Source organism: Melospiza georgiana, chromosome 2 (genome assembly GCF_028018845.1).
Source record: "Melospiza georgiana isolate bMelGeo1 chromosome 2, bMelGeo1.pri, whole genome shotgun sequence".
NCBI classification, from domain to species: domain Eukaryota; kingdom Metazoa; phylum Chordata; class Aves; order Passeriformes; family Passerellidae; genus Melospiza; species Melospiza georgiana.
Genome location: NC_080431.1, coordinates 78,524,459 through 78,547,072, shown reverse-complemented (window position 1 = coordinate 78,547,072; position 22,614 = coordinate 78,524,459). Strand labels below are relative to the sequence as shown.

The window sequence follows — 22,614 nt, the reverse complement described above, 5'->3', positions numbered from 1 at the left end:
AGAAGTGTCTGGATAGCAGAGGGATGATGCAGAAAAGGGAGACCTCCCTTAAAGAGTGAGGGGAAATACTTTACAGTGTTGAACTGCTCAGGCTGACTTTCCCCATCTTTCTTTTTTTCAAACACCAGCTTTCAAAACAGAAGCTATTTCACTGTCTTCCCCATCATCAAAACCCTTTGAAAATCATTAGGGAAGTATATTCTTCATAAAAAGATAAAACAAGCTTAAAAACAGGGATCGGTAATTTTTTTCTGAGGTATTTATTTGCCCTTTGTTTTTTGAGCTCTGAACTGTCCTTCTTGTTCTTTGTCTCACGGGCCTGAGCAAATATTTAATGTCAGATGAGTGCTGTGACGCAGGTCTGAAGCTAGAGGGGCTGAGATGTAGGAAAAACCTTCAGAATCTGACAGCAAAGGTCAACAACATCCAAAAGGCCACAGAGAGATGTGCTGGGGACCGCTGTAGTTTTTTGATATGCTGATTTTGGTGACAATTGTCTTCCATAAAGCTCCTGGCTTGTAGAGATTACCCCATCCTATCCAACTCTGTGAGGTGATAAAGCCTCCTTAACAGGATTCACAATAGATATGGGGTCAGAAAGGCCCAGTTGTTGGGGGACCAACATCTAATATGTGCATAGGAAATACTTCCTGATACTCTGCAAATTTTCAAAAGTGGAAAAGAAATCACAAAAATGCAGCTATGTTTTGATTTCTATTTCATCAAGTAATAAAGATTAAGAGCAGCATATTGAATGTTATAAATTGAACTAAAACATTATGACTCATATGTCTCATGACTGAACTGTCAGAACAAGATGTTTTGTACTTCTGGTTGAGTTACCTACATGCTGATGATCTCACATTGTGTTTTTCATTGTCATATTCAAGTCTTCACTGAAATAACAAATACGACCAGAGTGCCTAAGAGGCAAAATGACTGAGGGTGCATTGATCACTCATCAGTTTTCATATTTTCTTTGTTGGCTGTCTACAAATCTAATTACCTGACCTGCTTTATTTATAGCCCCATCAGACCCCTGTAACTAATAATGCTTATTATTTGCCCAGCAGATTCGTGAGCCAGACCTCCTTGATGCCAGACCCTTGCAGTGCTGTTGGTCCCTGGTAGGTTCTGTGGGTTTGTTCTGGTTCAGGTCACGTTCTGACAGGGCTCTGCTGACTATTCCCAGCTGAGGCTTTGTGCCAGCATATTTGTGTGCCACGCCTTGCCTGTCAGGAGCTGGTGCTCCAGGTGTCCTGAGCACGGCTTGTGCTGCACATGGCAATGATCCACTCCTGGTGCACAGAGTAGATGTCGGGGTAGCTTCCCAGCAAGGGACTGGCTCTTTCTGAGGGCAGCCACCATTCCCTGGAAGGAGGGTTAAATGCTATCTCAGCAGTCCAGCGTGTCACTGTCATCCAGTCCTAGGACACTGCAGCAGCAGGAGGAGGCAGTTTCAGCCCCATGTGTTGGGAAACTGAGAGCCCTCAGCATGCAGCTCTTTGTTGCCAGCTCAGTTGGGGAATCCTAACCTGTGGCTTGACAGTGTGAGTGAAGATGTCACAGCACAGTGCAGGCAGCCCTTTCCCTAAATATGGGAAATCCAGGTCAGCATGTCATGCTGCTGTTGCAGTTCACAGGAGATGATGAAGTCTGAAAGAGAACCTGGCCTGGGACATGCTATGTTCTTGCATTTCAGGCTGTGTTAATTTTACACCCTTGTGTCATTCACTAATGTTGTTTACATGATGGAGAGCATGTGAGCAGGAATCAATTTAAGAAATTATAGCTGTTGCATGTTATATTGTCACCAATGTATAATATATTGTCGTAATATATTGTCATATATTGTCACATAATATATTGTCACGGGATGAAAGAAACATATCCAACACAGTTTGATGTGGATAAGCAGACACTGCTTTATTCAGGCACCAGGAACATGGGGAACAGCTCCTCTGAAAACATGTTCCACTTCACCAACCAAACCCATCCATGTTATATACTTCTGCTGAATCATTGGTGCATAAGTTAATCTGCATACTATGCAGGTTCTTAAATAATAACCTTTGCATTGGTTGGTTCCAACTGTTAATAACTTCATCAATACGCTTAGCCTGAAACAATCATTGGTCATCTATCCTGAGGTCTACTGATTGGAATCCCTAATACTAAAATCAAGATGGGAAGTGGAGCGGGTTTCCAAGCACATAACTGGTGAGTATGATGGTCTCCATAGCTTCTTGACTGAAACATAAGGGTCCAGTAACTCCTTGGTGAGGTTTGTAAGGTGACATATTCCAAGCACAAGACTCCTGATATTTCTACACCTTATACTTTGTAATTTTCTACTTATAATCTTAGCTAGCCCTTTAATGTGATTTAATAAATTATTTGATCAAAATACTAATAACATTTCCAAAATACTAATAACATATCTCTCTTTTTAAATTTTTGAAAATTATTTCGATATTTTAATCTGAATCTTATTCACTACATGCTGGTGGGAGACTTGGAAGTAATTCCTTTGCATCTGGTTGTCTAGCTACTGCTAGGATAACCATCCAATTCCCTGAAGTTTTGTTAATTTGCTTCTTTAAACAGTAGTAGATCAACATAATTGTTAGGAAGACTATTAAGAAAATTGTGTTAATCAGTGATTTTACCAATGAACTCAGATTCCATCCCAATTCACTAAAGATTTTATCTATCCTATTTTCTTACATATTTTGTCGAAACTCATGAATATTTTCTTCTATATTTTCTACTAAGTCCAGCTCATGCTCTACATCTTGTGTCACATCTGGAATGTGTATGCAGCAATGATCAATTCCGTCTTTTAAGCATCCACAAACCCCATGCTCTTTGAACAGGAGCGTATCCAAAGCCATTCTATTTCATAAAGTTATCCTGGAGGTTGCTTGTAGCTGCATGTTTAAATCCATAAATCCTTTCCTGGTCACATTTGCCAGCCTTTCTGTGTGTCCTGGGAGTTGATTTCCATTCTTTATTCCTGTGTATTACTAAAGGACTCAATAAACACTCTAAGGCCCAACTAACTTTCACTCCACATGAAGGCTCATTCCATCCCTCATCCATGTTTGACCTTCTCACACCTTCCAACTGCAGGTTTTCTACTGTTCCCCTGAAAGGAGCTTTCTTCCTAATTGGACATAAAGCTGGCATACCCAATGTAATTTGCTTTTCTTTACCATCTAAAGGTAGAGGAGTTGTCCAAGTCCCATCACTCATTGCCCATACAAAATGGGGTTCATACAAAACAGGTTCCCCTCCTATCAGTCAATTGGAGGTTGTTTCTGAGGCCTCAGAACATCCATGCTTTAAAGCAGCAGTTAAAGAAGGAATAGCCTGTATTACCTATCAACAGGACTACAATTTTATATCCTCTCACATTTCCACCAGGACACTGACTTTTCCTTTACTTGATATCAGGTTCTCCTTCCTTGCACAAATGGCCAATTTGCAAAAACTAAGCCCTCCCAAGAAGAACACTAAGGGGCCTTTGCCATATACTGAAATTGAGGAAATATTGTCATAGAGCAAATGGAGTCACAGTACGCCTCCTTTTCTTTTGTCTGATTGGTTTTGCCACATGCCCATTCCATAAACATTTGGCTCACATTTTTCTTTATTTGTTCATGATAAGAATACGATTCTACTGTCTGAAATCTACCTATTTTGGTGAAAATATAATTTGGAAATTTCTCACAATCAGCTCTTCCATTGTTTCCTAATTTTCTCTACCTGCTCCTTCTATCCAATGACAGGTTACTGTCCACAATGTGTGGTTTCATTTTTAGTCAAGTGCATGGTTAAAATTCCCATGGAATGGACTCACCTCCTGCTCTTGGTGTTGGTAAACAAGCGGTAAGCCGTGATACGTTCTGCAAATTGACAAACTCCTTGATTAATCCTAACATCAAATTCTCCTCTGGAGTTTTTCTTAGGAAGAGGATTAATTGCTTTATTTCCGTTTGACTTTTAATTCTATTTGACCTTTCTTCTTGATGTGGGTGGGTGCACTTCTTTCCAAATGACTGAGTTGGCAAATCAAATTCCTTGGTCTCTTTCCAATTCTCAACAGCATCCCTGCTTTGAAGTTTGGTATTTCCTACTAACCAGTTCTTGCTTTGGACTTTGTAACACTATTTCATTTGTTCTTTATTTTCAATGGGCTGGCAACAAAAATCACCTTCACTCAACAAACAATGATACCGACTGCCATCCTTCAGGATAATAAGGTGTGCCACTGTGCTGTTTACCTATGGATTTAACTTTTAAAATAATTGTTTTCTAACTCTTTTTCCCAGCTCCCTTTAAATTTACCAGGACTGAAGTTTGGAATTTGAGTAAAATGGCACTTTTTGTCAAATTGATGACTAAAGCCCCAGAGAACTTGATTTTCTGCAGAGATTTGTGTTGGCAATGTATTATAGAAGTTACATTTTATAATCTGCCAAAATTTTGCACTAACTTTAAAACCACATTCTCCTTCCCAAAAGTTAAAAACGTAGTTTCTATTGTTATAAATACGCAATTATTTATCATCTTCACCTAAATCCAGTAAATATCCCTCTAGAAAATAATATTTCATACCTAAACCAGTAATTTTTTTTATATAAACACTGTGGTGTTAGTCATTCTTGTCTGACCATTTTTTTTTTTAATATAGAAACCCCATGGTGTTAGTCAGTCTTGTCTGCTGAATTTAATGTGTGATTTCTGGTTTTACCTGTGTGTGATGAACCCACTGTGCAATTCCTTCCACCTCGAGTGCCGTGTAGGTTACCAGGAGAGCTTGATCTGGTCCCTTCCACTTCTGCTGGATTGGCCCACAATTCCAGATTCTGATGCACACCATATCTCCTGGTCAGAAAGGATATACAGGCAGCTCTAGTCCTACTGATCTGTTGATAGTGATGTATTTTTTAAAACTTTAGAGAGTTCGTTTCAGTGCTATTAAATATTAATTTCAGCAAAATCTTTGAGACTTGTCTTGTCTTGTTAGTGTGACATGGGAAAGTTTTTGGCCATCCCAAAAAAGTACCAATACCAAAATATACCAGTCCCCATTTTGCCTGGGCAATTCTGCAAAATGAATTTGCCAATACTCTGCATGCAAATTTCTGTGTTTTAGTGGCCCTGGATGTGGCCTTTCTCCTTCCTCGGGATTATTTTACAAAACAAATCACATCTTTTTCAACAACTGATCTATTAATTTCTGTCATCTTTGTGCTTCCTATATTCCTTTTTAAAGTAGTTTCCATATTCTCTCTTTCCTAATGTGTTTCCTGATGTTTTAGTTCTGTTATCTTAGCTATCTAATACATTAATTACCTGCCCATATGACTTTACCAGTCACTTGCTGAGATTTTCTGTAGCTTCTTAAGATAGGCCTAATTGGCTGTCCTGATTGCTATAACTTGGTTTTTGCTCCCAGATACCCAACTTTTTGCTAGGTATTAGTGCAAGGATATATTTTTCAGCAACTCCTTTAGCTGTTTTGTTGGTTAATTGATTCCCTGTATTAAATGGGGAGTCTCAACACTGAAGAGCTTTACAAAGGCATCATGGCCACTTCTTTCAGCTTTTGCACACTCTGTAGTAGTTAACAAATTTCTTCTTTGTATTTGCCAGGAGCCCCCTATGCTGGTAACAGTTCCCTTTTTTCCCATGTGGTTTCATGGTGTATTATTCCAAACCCATATTTTAAATCAGTCCATATGTTTATCCTTTTACCTTCGGTGATTTCTAGCACTCAGTGTAAGGTCACTAATTCGGCTTTTTGTGCTGCTGTGTTAAAAGGTAAAGCCTGGCCTTCTATTACCTGAGTCAAGGTTCCTACTGCATAACCAGCTGCCTGTTTTCTGTTTTGTACCATGCTGCTCCTGCTGGAGTGCAGGTCCAGTTCTGGGTCTGGGATGGGATCGCTCTTGAGATCAGGTCTGCCAAAACACACTCGTTCAATGGTTACCAGTGTTGGGAAAACTAATTCAAGATGCCAGAGGTTTATGTCCAAAAAGGAGACAGAGGAGTCCTGTAACTTTATTCAAATAATGATAGAGACCAGGCAACATTTCCCATGGGGTCTCTCAAATTGCTAGAGGGTGCAGCCTCATTTTTATCCTAATTTCCCAGACTTATTTCCCTCTTTCTTTCTGCTTTGGCTGAGGTATTTCAGAGGTGCAGATTTCCCGAATTGCCCAATACAGACCCCCTTCTATTGTGCACCCCTCCCTCCCTTCTTAGTATCTCTTTTCTTTTTTTCTCAGTCCAGGAATTTAGTGCGACCTTGAGTTAGCAGCAGTCTGTGTCAATTAGAGGAATTCCTCTGGAATTTATGGTTTCTCCCTTTGCTTCTTTCACCTATCAGTATCTGGCTTTATCTACAAGCAGGCACACAGTTTCTTTGTAAAAACACCTCCCTCTCATTCCTTTCACGAGGCAGTCATGAGAAAAGGTCTCTGGGCTTCTTCTGAAGCCTGAAGAAACATGGCTGGGTTTGAAGCAGTGGTTACCTTAATCTCAACATTGTCCTGCTCCAGTAGAGCAACCTGGTGTTGCAGCATCCTGCTGACAATATCCAACGTCCTCCTTTCTGCTCCACACCAGCTGTGCCCATGTGGGGTACATGGCAGCTTTTGTGCCTCTCTGCAGCTACCACCTCCCTCAGGTATCCGCCTTTACTTCCATTGTCCGGTTGTTTGGACAGGATACTTTCATGACCCAAAGGCTGCCCCAGTACCCCTAGTGCCAGGTGCATCCTTTCCTGCACAAATAACTCAAATGGTCTGGTTTAAGTGTGAGAGTCCCTATGCAGGGGTTGGCATTAAGATTCCTTTAGAGCTTTAAAGACCCTCTGACTCCAGGAGTTTATAGCAAGTATTTTTGCTGGAGAACCATGCAAGGGTTTTGTCAGTACCCCATAACTGGCTATCCATAACTGACAGCATCTGACTGCACCTAAGAAGGTTTGTATTCCTTGGCTCTGGAATCTGGCAAGTGGCTTCTTTTCAGCTGCTTTCCAAGCTTTTTTTTCTAGTAAGATCTCAAAATTATTGCTTCTTTGTCTATTTGTGCCATTTTCTTTGACACTCTCTATCCAAATAGTCCCAAGAAATTTAATAGACTTACAGTAGGACCGAGGCATTGATTGCTTGTAAAAGTCTTGATTGCTGGTAAAATATCATCCATGCATTGTAGTAAAGTTCGGCCCAGATTTTCTTTTTGCAGCTTTCCAATTTATTTTTTTCTTTTTTTATCTTTTTTTTTTTTGTGAGCACAATCCACATCAGCTGCACCTTCCACCTGGTGTTTGGACCCCCCTACTCAAAAGCAAACAATTTCTAACTGTCTGTTTCAGGATTGCAGAAAAAAGCCTCCTTAAGATCAAGCATCATAAACCATTTATATTCCCCTTGTCAGTGTTGTCAAGAGTGTGTACAAACCAGCTACTGCTAGATAAATATCAGGTGCTTATTATTAATGGCCCTTAAACCTTGCACTAATCTATAACTGGTAATATCACTATGTTATATTCTAATTCACACTCTTTCAATAACCCATATTCTAAAAATTTTTCAACAAGCTTCTCCAACTTTTTACTTGCCTCCCACTTAAGAGGATATAATTTTTGCTTTACCAGTTTGACTTCAGGTTTGAAAGTAATCCTTACTGGTTTGGCCACTTTTGATCATCCAGGCATCTCAGTCGTCTATACCAGTGGGGTTAATTCTCTACCTCCTCTGGGATTTCTTCCAGCTCTTTTTTTATTCCTGTAACATAAAAATCTTTGTCTCAACAGCTTTTGATTCTGGTATTTTAATTTATATTTCTTCACCATGGAAAGTTATTTAGGCATCCAGTTTTCCCAATAAATCTCTTTCCAGTAAGGGCATTGTTGATTCAGGCACATACACAATGGTGTGTCTCCCACTCTTTTCTTAACTTAAATAGTAATGTTTGTAAAAGAAAAGACTGTTTTCTTTCCTCCCTATTGCACCCACAATGCTTACAGGTTCCAAACTAAGTTTTTCTCTACACATAATTAATACCAAATAAGTTGCTGGTATATGATTAAAATTAACTTTTTCATTCCCCAACAGGGAGCATAACTGGTGAGTGTGATGGTCTCCATAGCTTCTTGATTGAAACATAAGGGTCCAGTAACTTCTTGGTGAGGTTTGATAGGTTACACATTCCAAACATGGACTAGTGATATTTCTATACTTTATACTTGGCAATTTTCTAATTATGATGATATCTAACCCTTCAATATTACTTAATTGATTATTTTATCAAAATATTCGTAACAATGTGAATGTGTGTCTGTCCACTAAGAACTTGCAGGGGTCACAGACAAAAGCCATATGATTTGTGGAGGCAGAGGTGATGAATGGGAAATGCCTCTGGAGGAGAGATACAGGCATGGCTTAGTGTCAGCCCATCAAACACTGTGTAGATCTTTGGAGAAAGCTGTTGACAGGCACATTGTAGGCAACAGAGCTTTTGCAGTTTAGGAAAGTGCTTATTCCATGTCTTGACTTCATCCGGTGTCATGGACTTCATGTCTATTGCTGTCAGAGCAGAGTCACTGGGATGGGTTGTGTAAACAAACTCATTTTGCACATTATCCTGCAGGAAGATTTCCCATCAAATCTCTGCTAAGCCCATTCAGGCTGAGTGTCACCACCTTATCTTAAATGTGTAAGACACCTCAATCTACAAGCTGCAAAGAAGTCCATTCCTTACTAATACAAGTTTTTCATTCCAAGTTCGGTGAGTTTATCACAACCTTGAAATTCATTAATTTCCACCATGAACTTCCATTAGGGTTATGATGGAAGTGCATTCCTAGCAGACCTTATCTGTTGGTATTTGTTGTTATGAATGGACTCAAAGGAGTGAGATTTCCAATTTGAATTTATTAATTTATTGCATAGAGCATAAGCAAAAGATTCAGCGCTGGGCGACAGGAGAGTCTCCGCTCCACCAACCAGTGTCTCACAAGTCCCGTTTTTATACTAGTCCATTCCCGTAGGCGTGTCCTTTCCTTGGCGCATGCTCCAATTGTCGCTAGGGGGTCGTCTTCTACCCTCTGGTGGTCGCTGGATGAAGGCTTGAAGTCTTCCTCAGGCCTGTACTCTTGACCTCGGAGTTCTTGCCTTCCTTATATGGGAAAGGTTTGGCTGGTTCCTGCTGCTTGGTCAGCTCTTAGTTCCTAAAACCTTAGCCTTTCGCATGGTTAGTATTTACGCAATACATGGTTGAGTTATAGCAAACAATAGTAACTTGATATATATTATTTTTAGGTTATGCGGCTATGTATTTCTTAATCACATGGTTGACCATGTATCTCTTAATCATAATCATACAGCTGACCATGTATTTCTCAATCACATGGTTGTCTATTGTGTAACGAACAAGAGGTTTTATCTGTTTCATTTGTGATCCTTTCCAGCTTTCAGAAGGTCGCCACAGATACTTACAATGCATTTACAAACACACACGTCAAAATGAAGACACTGGCTTTACTGTGCATGTCTTTACTTCCTCTTCCAGGCCACACAAGGTTTCCCATTGGGTTAGGGTGGCATACATTGCTTAGCCAACAGTGCTCCCTTTGTCCTTCCCAACCGGAGACAGGCACCTTCTGAGGCAGCCAGCACCCAATCCAAGAGAGTCAGACAGGCTGATGTCAACATCTGGCAGCAGCTTCAACATCAATCCTGTAATCACTGGAGCTCCTTGTCCCTCAGAAGAGACAGGGCTCAGCAATTTTTTTCAGGTATTCCATAAAAAGAGAAATGGAAGCTGTAATCCTCATACTGTCAACTCATGACATTTTGGGATATCCCAGGTAATGGGAAAAAGCCCCAAGGCCAGTTCCTGGAGGAACAAATGGCTCTGTAGCTGTTGTAGTGAGGGCTGGCTCTGTGCATCCTGGCAGTGCTGAGTCTGAGGCGGCCTGCTGTCCTGGAGCGCTGGTGGCACACAGAGTGTGCCATCGCTCGCCCTGGCACAGAGCTGCCTCCTCCATGGGTCCTGCTGCCACCTGCTCCCCTGGGCTCCTCATCTGGGGAACAAACCTGCAGAGCCTCTGCAGCACTCTCCGGGCTTATCTAGTCCTTCTTGGATTAGGCTTGGTGTCCCATGAAAGTATTTGTAATGTTTCCAGACCTGATCAGGCAGCACTGTGCCCAGCCAGGCTCAGCACGGAGCCAGCCGAGCTCCCTGCACCCACAGTGCAGTTAATCCACGAGCAGAACGCTGCTGAGTGGCTGGGAACTGCAGCCACTCCTTGGTGTCTTCCTAGGATTGTGAGGTTTGCCTTGGAAGTGTTTTTGCAAGGGGGCTGGCACTGTTGCTGAGCTGCACTGTGCTCCTCCAGCATAGTGGTTAGGTGAAGAGCACCTAACCACCAAGTCCCTGTGTGGGACTTGGGAGCTACGATCTTTCCTAAGTATTTCCACAGAAAATTCCTATAACAACACTCAAAAAGATCACAAAGAAAGGCAGTGGGAGGGGTTTTTTTTACAAATCTCAAAATAAATGGATTTTTCCCCTTTGCACTCTTATCCATATACTCATCAGTATCATAGAATACTCCGAATATTGGAGGGGGCCCACAAGGATCAAATCTAAATCCAATTCCAAGATGTGTGCATCTTAGTGGCCTGGCCGGGATCACTTATGTGCAAGAGAGTGCAGGGTACATACTGGTTCTCAGTGTTAGGAAAATTAATCCACAACCATCAGAGGTTTACGTCCAAAAATGAGACAGAGGAGTCCTTTTGCTTTATTTGAATAGAGGGAGAGGCCATGGGGCCTTCTCCTTGGGTCTCTCAAATTTTTGGAGAACATAGCTTCCCTTTTTATCCTAATTTCCTGGGCACATTTCCCTTTTCTCTTTCCCCATTGTCTGAGGTACTGATGATTTCGCTCTAATGTATAACCCTCCTGTTATAACTAATAAATGATAAAGCCAGATCAATAATCAATAAAAAAGGTTTTTATTTCGCGACCAAGATTCAGTCTCCGATAGCCCCAATCCAAGGGGCAGCGTCGAGCCCGGGATCGGCGCTGGGTGAACACAGATCCGACCTTTACTGCTTGGGATCCCCTCTGTTCACCAGTGCTGTCTCTGCCGGGCTGCTTTTATACGGTTTTTTCCGCCTGGGGCAGAGTTTCTCCCATTCTTCTCCTGCTTCACATATTCATGTTGTTTCCTTTTCTCTGTGCTGGGCTGGGCTAAACCATTTCTGGGAAGTGATGAATGTTGATTTTCGAGTTAGGGGAACCTGGCATTGGGATGCACAACCTTGATGAATCTGACTATCCTGATCATAGATACTTATCGAGCATTTATCGCTTGGGTGTCTCTGGACTGTCCCGGGAAAGGGCCCATCTCCACGGAGCCAGGTCTTTTCATTTGCTAATTAGGTTTTTTGCTCTTCACTGCTGTCTGTGATTTCACAATTTGTGAAGGAATCTCTTTCCCCTCGTGGCTTTAAATCTTTAAGAATTTTTCGTACAAGCACAACTTATTTCATGTATATTTTACACAGGCACGGATTATTCCATAACATATATATCACACTCCCTTTTAAATTTTAATTTATATGAAATTTAGGGGTTTTCCTTCCCCATTGTTTCTTTCATGTTTCAATGTCTAATTTCATTTATCAGCCAACCTAAAGTTTATTTGTAAAAGCAAATACATTTTCCCGTTCATCAATCAGCGGAATCTTTCCCATTGTTTATCTCCCAGTGCTAGTTTTATCTACCGGCAGACTCACAGCTTTGTAAAGAATCCGCTATTCCTCTTATCAATAAGCAAAGTCTGTCAAGACATGAGTTAACCAACAGCTGTTTTAATAAAATATTAATAGAAATAGGAGTGTAGACAACAAGAAAGTCTAAGACCCCTTCAGATGCTGGGCACGCCGTGTTCCGGCGGCATTGTTCAGGACCAGAAGGGAGGAACCCTGTTGTTTGGTAGGGAGGGTGACGAAGCTTTGCTGACACTTTGTGAGCGAAGTGTCTCATGAGTTGTATGGGTGAGCACAAAGTTGTGGCAGCGAGATCTGGCAGCACTCAAGGCAGGAGCGCCATGCTTTCCACTGAGCTGAGCTACAGGCGTTTCAGGGAAGGTCTGTGTGCCACACAGAACAGCTGCCACCCTGCAAGGAGTGTCCTACACAGGAGAATAAATCACGTTTTCCTGCCAGGGAATCATTATCATCCATTTGAAACTCAGAATCAGGCTTCAAAGAGATGGTCGAATTATTACATTTTTGTAACTGGAAGTTCCTCAGGCCTCCCGCAGCCCAGCCAAGGCGGGAGGAAAGGAGGCGGGAGCCCTTTCCCGCCTAGGAAAGGGCTGGGGGCAGGCGTGTTTGGATACGTCATTCCCAGGCACCAGCTGAGGTCCGGCAAAGTTCTCCGGTCTCGTTTTCCCCCCTCATATGTGCCAGCGGAGCCTTGTGCTGGGGCAGGGACAGCAGGGAGGACAGCGCCGCCAGAGCCCGCCGCGAAGGAGAAGCCATGTACCGCAGAAAGATGAGAGGGTAAAAGAAATTAAAACAAAAAAAAAAGAAAAAGCAGTCCAGCTTCAGCTCTGTGTTGTTGCTGCTGCTGCGGCCCGAGGGCGTCCCTGGCCGTGCAGCCCCGGGAGGGGAAGGGAGGGAGGGAGGGAGTGCTTGGTGTCCCTGCGGGCTCGGGACGGGCCGTGCTGGTGGCACTGGGAAAGGGCGAGGGCAGCGCTGGTCCCTGAGCGGGACCTTGGTCCCCTGTGTCACTGCGGTGCACCAGGGGCTGCACTGGGCTCCCAGCCTGCTGGAGAAGCTGCCGGTGGCTTGGAAGCTGTCCCGGGAGCCATAAAGCAGTGAGGAGCAGCGGGCACTGCGGAAAGCCCCGGGAAGTGTTGGGGTGTTGGGGCAGGGCTGGGCCGAAACTGGCTGGCCCCGACGCCGGGCTGCCAGAGGAAGTGTCTCAGACAATTTTCTCTTCCAGGGAGGGGGAAGTTTTAATGCAAGTAAGAAAAGAAGTAAAGAAGTGTAAAGAATTGTTATAAATGAGAAGCGTGACTAGGCCAATATTCAAGCAGCAATCAATTTATTAATTAATATGGTAAAGTATGAGCAATACAGCACTGGGTACAGTGGGAGAAGTTTTCCCTCCAACTGCACATCGATAGTTGAGGCTTACAGGTATTTATAGGGGTACTCATAACCTTTCTCAGCAGTTTCTATTCCCTATTTTTACATCACAGTTCTATACACTATTGCGATTTAGTTTTTCTCAGGATGTATCCCAGAAAGGAGTATCCCCAGATGGTGGGGATCCGATTTCCAAAAGAAGAAAGACAAATCCCATCTGGTGAAGTCCAGCTCCCCGGATGTGGGTCCACCTTTTAATTGCAAGGACTATTGTTGGGGAGGATGGAACAGGAAAGCCTTATAAATATGATTGCCTGGCAAAAGATTTTGAGAATATAGAAACTATAAGTGAGATTGAAACGAAAGCAAGTTTTGAGTTCCCTTAGTTACTGAACAACTGTAAAACAATGGTGTGGCCGGCTGAAGGTAATCCCCTTTTGAAGAAACAAGACCCTCTGCACGCAGGCAGGTCCAAGGGTCCAAGCAGACCCTGCCAGCTTGGCAGACAGAGCCCGAAGAGTAAGATTTAGGGTTTAAAATGTATCACAGTATGGTAATGTAGTGATTTTTGTAAGTTGTATGGAAATGTTATAGGATATGCATGCTGTAGTAGATCGGTTGATAAGAATCTGAATATTCAACACTAAAGATGATTTATTGTGTTGTAACGGGAGCTTCGCTCTCTTCTGCACTTCTTTTTCTTCCTCTCTTTCCTCGCTCTCTTCCTCCTCTCTTCCTCTTCTCTTTTCACGCTCACCTCTGCACTTCTTCACCCCCTCCTTTCTACACGCTCTCCGCTCTTAAACCTTTAACTCTCTTACACTTTAAGCCTCTCTTCTCTCGGGCCTGCTCCGAGCTGCGGCCGGCAGCTCCCGGCGGGCCCTTCACCCAGGCCCTCTGCAATAAACCACAAGTTCCACGAGCTAGCTTCAAAGAGATCTCGTCTCCGTCCGTCCCGACCGTGCGCGACCCCCGTCACTCCTACAGACTCTCCCACAGGCTGTCTTACAGACTTTCTTACAGACTATAAATCTCATAACAGTGATGTCCAGCTTCCCTTGGTCGAAACTATTAATCCTTGAGTTGATGTTCATCTTCCTTTCTCAAGCTGCTTTTCACTGTTTTGTTAAGGTGTGATATAATCATGTTTCCTTTTAATATATTCTAAAGCTATAGTTTCAAAGATCCTTACTACAAGCAATATTCTAAAATTATACTTCAAAAGGTTATTATTGGAAAACTCTTTAAGGCTTAGCTACAAGCAAAGAGCAACATCCTTAATGCTTTAATTCAAATGCTCCTAGATCAACTAAGGTTAATTGAGAACAAAGGATAGGTTCAAAGGCCTTCTTCCATGCTTTACTTTCCTCAGTTATTAGAATTTGTCTTTTTAACTGTCCCATGGTCGGTTTCCACACATATTACAATCAGAAATACACACATTGCCTGTAAGTACCTGACATGAAACACAGCTTTGTATTTCACAGAATGCACTTGGTAAAGAAGTGCCTCGGTTGTGCAAAGCATTAGCAAGGGACAAAAAAACGTGGATTAGAGAAGTTTTGACAAATTTATGCTCATGTATTTTTAGACATTGTCATTATTACTGTTATTATCGTGCAATGAGCAGAGTTTTAAATAATTTCTAATAGAAAGTGTTAGAGGAAGGAAGGAAAATTATTAAATATCTATGATGATGTGGCTTATTACACAGTTTTCGTAAGACATTCGTATTAGGAGCTGTTTTGTGAATTTTAAAATAACCTCATTGCATTCCTGTTCAAGTTATGGATGGTGGGACCATACAATAGGAAATATAGAATTACCACATTTTAAAATGTATTTTGTAATCAGTCAATACATCTTCAAGGTTTAATGTATGTTTACATAGCAGCTGCATATTAATAAAAAAGAAAATAAAGCCTAGGAGATAGTTATGTTGCTGTCATCCCTCTGTCATTTTCTGCCCTAATTCCTCTAAACATTTTGGAGTACAGTCCATTTTTCATATTATTAGTCATATTTTACAGTGCATTTCTCTGCAGCTCTCAAATTCTGAAAGGATTACAAGTTCACCTCTCTGAGATTGATGGACCTGATTTAGAAAGAAAAATTATAATGTTTTCTTCTTTATAGCTTTAATTATTTGCTAACTATTAATTTTATCTCATATTTGTATCAATAGCTGTTATGTGACTGATTTTTTTTGAGTTAGGCTCTGTGTGTATGTGTACCATGCATGACAATGCTGAACACTTGGTGATGACTACAGGCACTTTAAAAAAGAGTCGAGGTGATTGCATGAATTGGGGCAGTGTATCTGTAAACTCACAATGTAAGTATTCTCTTATCTGACTTGGGGAGAAAAATGAATACTGCCTTTCTGTATATATTCTATAGTATGTGAGTGTTTTATCACAGTTTTAAAATTTCTCATTTGTCCTTCTGGTAGTGTTGTTTAAATTTTCATTAATCTACTATTTAAAAATAGCAAGTAATAGCTGTAGCAAATATTATTAAGAATGCAGACTTTTGGTCATATTTTACTAAGCCAATTACACCATAAATTTCACTCGGCTCAACACATCCCTAAGGTGTCTGTATCTTGAAGATCAGTGTATTTCAAGATTGTTCTAAAGAAATAGCTTTATGTCTCTGAACACAGGACACCCGTTGCAATAGCTTGTTCAGAGGGTGCAGTATTTTATGGTCAAAACACAGGCAAGAGGGTGCTTAAAACCTATTTAAGTAAGACTTGGAAGTTTTAACTTGTGTGTTATAATCAGATGGGAACATCTACAGGTACCTTTGAATTAATTAAATCTCTATAATCTGTTGTGACATTGCTTTCCAAAACCTTAAAGTTATCTTCTGTAAAAATTAGACTAACTGAACTTGGCTTGAATTTGGGAATTTAATGAATCTTCTTTGTTAAATTTCAACCAGTCACATATTTTATATATTTATTGTGAACATATGATATAATTATATTATGTATATGTTGTTGCCTTCTGATATAAGGCAAAGCCACCTGGTTTCGAGGAGCAGCACGGCGACCCAAACTCACCAGGGTCATTTGGGCCAAGGAACACACAGACACCAATGTGGTAGACGGTCAAAGGCCTTTATTGTCTCATCTCGTGGGGCTTTATAGTCTAAGGGGCTTCTCTACGTCAGAGGGGGTCTGCAGAACTATCTATGGTTAGTAAGGAGTGGAAAGTTACCAGGAGTGGAAAGTTACCAGCATTGTTAGGGGGGCTGCATTCCTAGTTACATTCCTAGGGTGATCTCTTATCTCAGGGGATTAGGGAAAAAGAAGTCCTACCGCTCTCCGTCACATCGGCATGATCTTCCGACCACCAGTCCCTGTCCTACTACAATATGTTCCCTAAAAATTGAGTTTTACAGAAATTTAAGCTAGAGGACGTTAACTTCCAAATAACATAATATAAATAGAAAAAAAGCATCTCTTTAAACATCTTAAACGAGAAAGCATAAAATTTGAGTCTGTGCTTCAGTTTGTCCCTCTTGGTGTTTTTTTTTAACAAGCGACTAAAAGAATTAGGCATAATAAAATAGTTACTCCTGTACCATAATTAAACATTTGGTTACATTTACTTTTACATTTACATAAATTCAGTAGAAAGTCTGATAAATAAATCTGCATGTGTGGTTTCTTTGGTTGAAATAAATGGAGTTTACGTGGAGAAGATCGAGAGAGACACACCCCGTGGTTTATAAACTGGTTCCTGTGCGTATGTATTTTAGTGTGCAGGAGGCTGGGATGAGGAAGGAGACAGGGTAAGGAGACAAAGGCTTCTGACTGACTCAGATAAATGAGATACTTTTTTGCATAGGTGATAAGTCCTGCAGATAGAGAATATGTGACAGTTACTTTTTCTGCAAGATTTCATTTGTCCGTGGCTCAGACTGGGGGGCTTTGCAACTTTTTTTGTTGTGCTTTTTGTTTGTTGGTTTGGTTTGGGTTTTGGTTTGTTTGTGGGTTTTTGTTACTAATGAGTACTAATCTATAAATCAATTTACAGGCTTGTTGCTTCTCTCTTTGGAATCTGATCAGTTGCATACTGTATTTACTCTGAATTATTCTAATGTGGAAAAACATATATCTGAGGTGCATTCTCATATATATCTCTATATTAGGCAATTGTACAAAGGCTACATAGTGCCTCTGGAGGCTTCATAGTTTATGCATTATGGATAATTACTGAGCATAAAAGATATATTGAAGACTACTGGCAGTTTTTGCATAGGTCCTTAACTAGCAGTATTTAGAAGTCCTTTCTGAACTCAGAAAATATCCATCCTGGGAGTTGCATCTTTTTGCATAAAGTACTTATTTCCTCTTCTCTCAAGCAGTACGGTGCTGACTGTGCTAATCCTTATGAAAGTACAAACAGCAAGAGAATCCAGTAAGGAAAAATATTCAGCTTCATAGTGCATTTATTATTATTTTTTTGTGTTAGTTTTTACGAAATTCACGACAGCTCCCTACATTGAAAAGTGCTACATAGGAGCCTTGTAAAAATGTCTGACAAAAAAAATATAGAGAGCTTTTAGAAACACTGCCACTGATGGGGAAGAGGACAGGCATGGGGAGGGGGAAGGCAGTGAAAGTTCTGCTTGCAGCTGTGGAGGAGGGGAGGATTAACAGTTCGAGGTTTGGTTCCTTTAGTTCCTTTACCCTGCCTGGTTATTGCCTCTCCGTTTTCCTTGCGTTGCTGTTCTCGTGCTTTGCCCTTCTCAGTTCTCCTCTGATTTCCCTTTTTAATGGAGTACTAGTGAAAACAAAGCTGTAACCAGTGATTCCTGGAATTTTCTCTTCTGTTTCAGCATGTATATCTCTAAGAGAGCATTAAGAAAACACTTTGATCCCCGGGAGTATCCAAAGGAGACATACCTACTGTGCGAGCTGAAGTGGCGTGGGGGCGTCAGATCTTGGCAGCACTGGGTCAGAAATGACGATTACAACGACTGCCATGCAGAACAGTACTTCCTGGAGGAAATCTTTGAGCCAAGATACTACAATATCTGTGACATGACCTGGTACCTGTCCTATAGCCCCTGCTGGGAGTGCTGTGATGTTATTCGGGATTTCCTGGAGGAGCAGACCAATGTGAACATCTGCATACACGTGGCACGGCTGTACTACGTAAACTATCCCATAAACTGCCAGGCCCTCAGGGAACTTAACCGCTTGGAGAAAGTGACCATTAAAGCCATGGAAGCCGAAGGCAAGGTTTCCCATGCTTTGTGGGGCTGGGGAGGGGTGAGCTGGTGAACTTTGTGCATGGTGAATTGGGTATGGGCTTGCTTCTATGGTGCCCTGCGTCTACTCAGCTTCTTTGGGGGCACAACCATCACCATGCAATGAATGAGAGTCACATCCCAAAAAAGGGGTTTAAGTAGTGCAGGAGAAGAGGGGCAGGACCCTTAGCAATCAGATACCTATGAAAATTCTCTTTTGTTTAGAGATACCATCCCTATGTCACTCCTGAGGGAATTGGGGATATGGTCCTTCTCCCTTGTCCTAAATGCAGTTGCTGGGACAAGGCTGGCTGAAGAGCTCCTTTGCAGTTAAAGGAGGGAAAAAAAATGCCCAGAGTGAATGATATTGGTTCCAAATATGGAGTGGACAGCATCCATCAGCTGACCTATCCATGGCCGAGCTGTCTCTGTGATATGGACACAAGGAAGTGCTTAAGAAGTCTTGCTTCCTGAGCTTCTCTGGTATCTGAATAAACTCAGGTTAATTATCTTGCTTCTATTTCTCCAGACTATGATTACTGTCGGGAGACCTTCATACAGCGAGGTGTCCACTGTGATTTCTCGCCCAAGAGGTTTCAATCAGAGATACAGAGGAATCGTGTAAAGCTCGAAGACATCCTTCAGGTCAGTACACTCTGAGAGACAGAGGGGATCACATGAAATGATCTGCACTCTGGGGCAACTGAGCTGTAAAGAGCAGGAAAGAAGCCCTTGTTCACATGTAGCTCTAGTTGGACTGTAATGAGTTCAGCTAGACCCTTGAGGCTTTTGGCTTTTGAGAAAAGGAATGTACTAAAATCATGGGAACTATCTTGTCCCACTGGGAGAGAAGCACTATGGATATTTTTCCATCATATTGATGCCATCTTGGGTTTTGCCTTTTTTTCTTTTATATGTTCTCTATATTCTTCGCACATAGATTTGGAGCTCTGTAGCCTATTATTGTATTCTAGCTAGTTTTCTCAGTACTTTTCTGTGCCCTTTCCCTGGGCAGGGAGACAAAACAAATTCCAGAGCTCCAAGCCCCAGGGGTACAAGGCCTGTATCCTATCTTGGTTCTTCCTGGGATCCAAGGTTGAGAACAAAGTCTTTGAGACACATTTTCATAAACAAATACAGCTAGTACCAAGGGAGGGCTCCAGAGAAGGAGCTTGACCCGGGGGAGAGGTGCATTACCACTTGTCCTCCTAACGGGGGCTTTTTATCAATTATGCCGATTTCCTAAAACCAATCAAAACTATATTCACCCTGTGTGGCGGGGCTTTTGTGGACATTCTCCATAACTGCCCCTGGAGGCCTCCAAATAAAAATCCACTTTTTTTATCTTACCTCCTGTACTAAAATTATCTCAGATTTCGTTTTTAGGTTGGAAAAGGCAACAATATTATGAAGGAAAAGCTATGCAGTTTTTCTCCTTTGGGTTCCAGGGTGGGAAATTCCTTGATTTTTACCTCCAGTTCCAGTCTCACCTCAGAAACCCTCCACCAGATTCCTTTTTAACCTGGATCTGAGCATGGGTTTCAGTTTGCCAAATGGTGCCACTCAGCCCCTTTCTCTCAATGTCTGCAGTGGTCTGACTCCCCCCAGTTACGGGGCCCCTGCATACTTCACTAAAGTCCCTGCCAGATGCCATTCAGTAACTTCTGTGACTGGTTGGAAGGGTACAGTCTCTGTGAGGTGAGAAAAGCTGTTCAAAACACAACGCCTGCACCCTGGGAAAATTCAGCCTTTGCTTGTGTTTTGTGGCAGGCCTCCTGAAGGGCAGGAGAGAGAAAGGTGTGTTCAGCAAGAGTGCTGCAAGTTTGTGGCCCTGGAGACAGGACACTTTGCTTGGATGAACAGGTCCACGTCCTTGGCTGCGAAGGACTGTATTTTTAAAAAAATCTAGCAAAACTAATATAAGCGCTTCAGCATTTTGATTTCAATGCATTAGAATTTTCTGACAAATGCTATTTTTAGTGAAAGAGAGTGAAAGAAATCTGTGGCTATGTGGGTCATTTGTTGTTTGGGAAATCCATTTTATATGGCATACGTGGAAAAGTAACATCTTGGGCTACTACAACTAATAGCCTGCTTCTGCCATGTCCATTTCAAATCACAGCAGGTTCAAAGTGCAATTGGAGGACGTAAATGTCATACTTCTATTTCCATTTCAGGATCTTCATTTGTAGAATCAAAGAATCACAGAATATCTCAAGTTGAAAGGGAGCCAAAAGATCATCAAGTCCTTCTCCTCCCATGACTACCTAAAACTAAACAACATGACTAAAATCTTCATCCATGTTATAAACATTTATGTAGTAGTTGGTTTTCATTATAATTTGTTTAGTTTAATTATAAAATTGTAATTGTTTTTAGATAATTAGTGTAAGTCTCAAATTGCTTTGAAGTGTGGTAAAATTTGTAAGTGCTTGTGGGAACGTAAAAGGAGAAATAAGGCTTTTAACGTAAAAGGCTTTTAAAAGATGGAAGTGGGCTTGCAAAAGGTGTCTTTTAAGATATGATTATTATTGCAAAATGTATATTTAAGATAGCATAAGTGAAAAGCAGAAGACCATAAAGGAAGAGTTCCAAGCTTAAGATGGCATCAGAAGAGCACCCTAGACTGGAACTATTGAATTGTGCAAACGCTGAAAAAATCTGAAGCAAGATTGAAGTCAACCAGCCCAAAATAAATCTGCAAAATCTTCTGAGGGGGTAACACCACTGTAACAGTATAGAAGTCTGCAGACAGAAGAGGTGGGTGTGCCTGGCTGTGGCCGTGCACCCAGCGTGCGCTGTAAGTTTTGCTTTGTGATTATCCCCTATTATCATTTACTAAAACTCTTAAAAATTTAAGAGGAGTGGGCTTCGTTTCTGATATCAGTGAAGAATCTTTTCCTAATGTCCAGGCTGAACATCCACTAATGCAGCTTCATTCCATTTACAACAGTCCTATCACTGATCCGTGGTCTCAGGATTACATAAATTTCAGGATTACCTGGTCCCAAGTGGAGAATGCAGCACTTGCTCTTGTAATATTTCATACAATTGGTGGCTGCTCAGCTCTTCCGTATCCAGATCTCTCTGCAGGGCCTCTTTACCCTCAAGGGAATCCACAGATCCTCCTAGTTTAGTATCATCGGCAAGATTACTTAATTTTGGTTCCTACATTTGATTCCTTCATTCAGATGATTTATAAGAACATTGAAGATCACTGGCTGTAAAAATGAGCCCCAGGGAGCCCCAGTGGTGGCAGGTCACCAGCCTGATGTAAGCCCTTTGGCTGTAATTTTTTGAGCCATCAGCCAGCTGCTCACCCAGAGCCCTCTGGACTTATCTCGCTGTGTGCTGGACATTTTACCCTGGAGGTAAGGTGCTGAGGCCTGAACCAGGGTCCTTGAGCCTCAGGAGTGCTATCAGCAATATGATATCATTTTTTTGGTGAAACATGTATTCACCTTTCTGTATTTAGAATCTGGACAAGGCCAGGTCCATTTTTCACTACTCTATTTTTTCTATCTTTCCTTCTTCCTTTCTCCCTCTGCTTAAAAGTTCAAGTCACTGCTGCCAAAGGCTGCCCAGAGATGGCTGTTGCCACATGTTGTTCAGAAAGGTTAAATCTGCAGAAATTCAGGCTTTTCGGAAAGGTTTGAATTATTGCTGCTACAGACTGTTAAACTGATCATACTGTTTTAATTGCTGCAGCCTATAAATAAAACTTTATAATTGATGGCTTGGTGTTGTTTTGCCTTAATTTAGCCCAAGGCTATTCCAAATGTTGGCTGCGTCAGAGGAGGTGGTCCAGATGTCCCTCTCAGGACCTGATAATTGTCTCTCAGAATAACCTTCTCCATAACTTTACCAGGCACTGAAGTGAGACTGACAGGATGTAATCACCAGGGTCTTCCTTCTTACCATTCTTGAAACATTGGAACAGCACTGTCATCTTCCACTTGGCCTGGAACCTTTCCCGACTCCCAAGGCTATTGAAAAACAATGCAAGGTCCTGCAATGATATTGGTCAGCTCATTCAGTGCCTTGGGATGAATCCCATATGGATTCAGGCCCCATAGATTTGTGCTCATCCATCTGGGGCAGCCACTCTTGAACCAGTTCAAAGTTGTCTCTGAATTATCATCCCCTCAGCTGCGGTTTTCTGTGT

General features: G+C 41.7%; 1 protein-coding gene across 1 annotated transcript; it reads left to right on the top strand.

Moving 5' to 3' along the window:
- Positions 1–12,463: 12,463 nt before the first annotated feature.
- On the top strand, positions 12,464–22,179 carry LOC131080231 (C->U-editing enzyme APOBEC-1-like). Its single transcript, XM_058018379.1, has 4 exons — positions 12,464–12,593; positions 18,036–18,436; positions 18,979–19,094; positions 20,627–22,179. The coding sequence occupies exons 1-4, from the start codon at positions 12,571–12,573 to the stop codon at positions 20,639–20,641; spliced, it is 555 nt and encodes a 184-aa protein (XP_057874362.1). The 5' UTR covers positions 12,464–12,570; the 3' UTR covers positions 20,642–22,179.
- The last annotated feature ends 435 nt before the right edge of the window (positions 22,180–22,614 follow it).

Bases quoted from the DNA above. Each gene is read 5' to 3' on its own strand.
- LOC131080231 (XM_058018379.1), top strand. From the start codon at position 12,571: ATGTACCGCAGAAAGATGAGAGG. The intron at 12,594-18,035 runs GTAAAAGAAATT...CTTCTGTTTCAG, and splicing joins TACCGCAGAAAGATGAGAGG to CATGTATATCTCTAAGAGAG. The intron at 18,437-18,978 runs GCAAGGTTTCCC...CTATTTCTCCAG, and splicing joins TAAAGCCATGGAAGCCGAAG to ACTATGATTACTGTCGGGAG.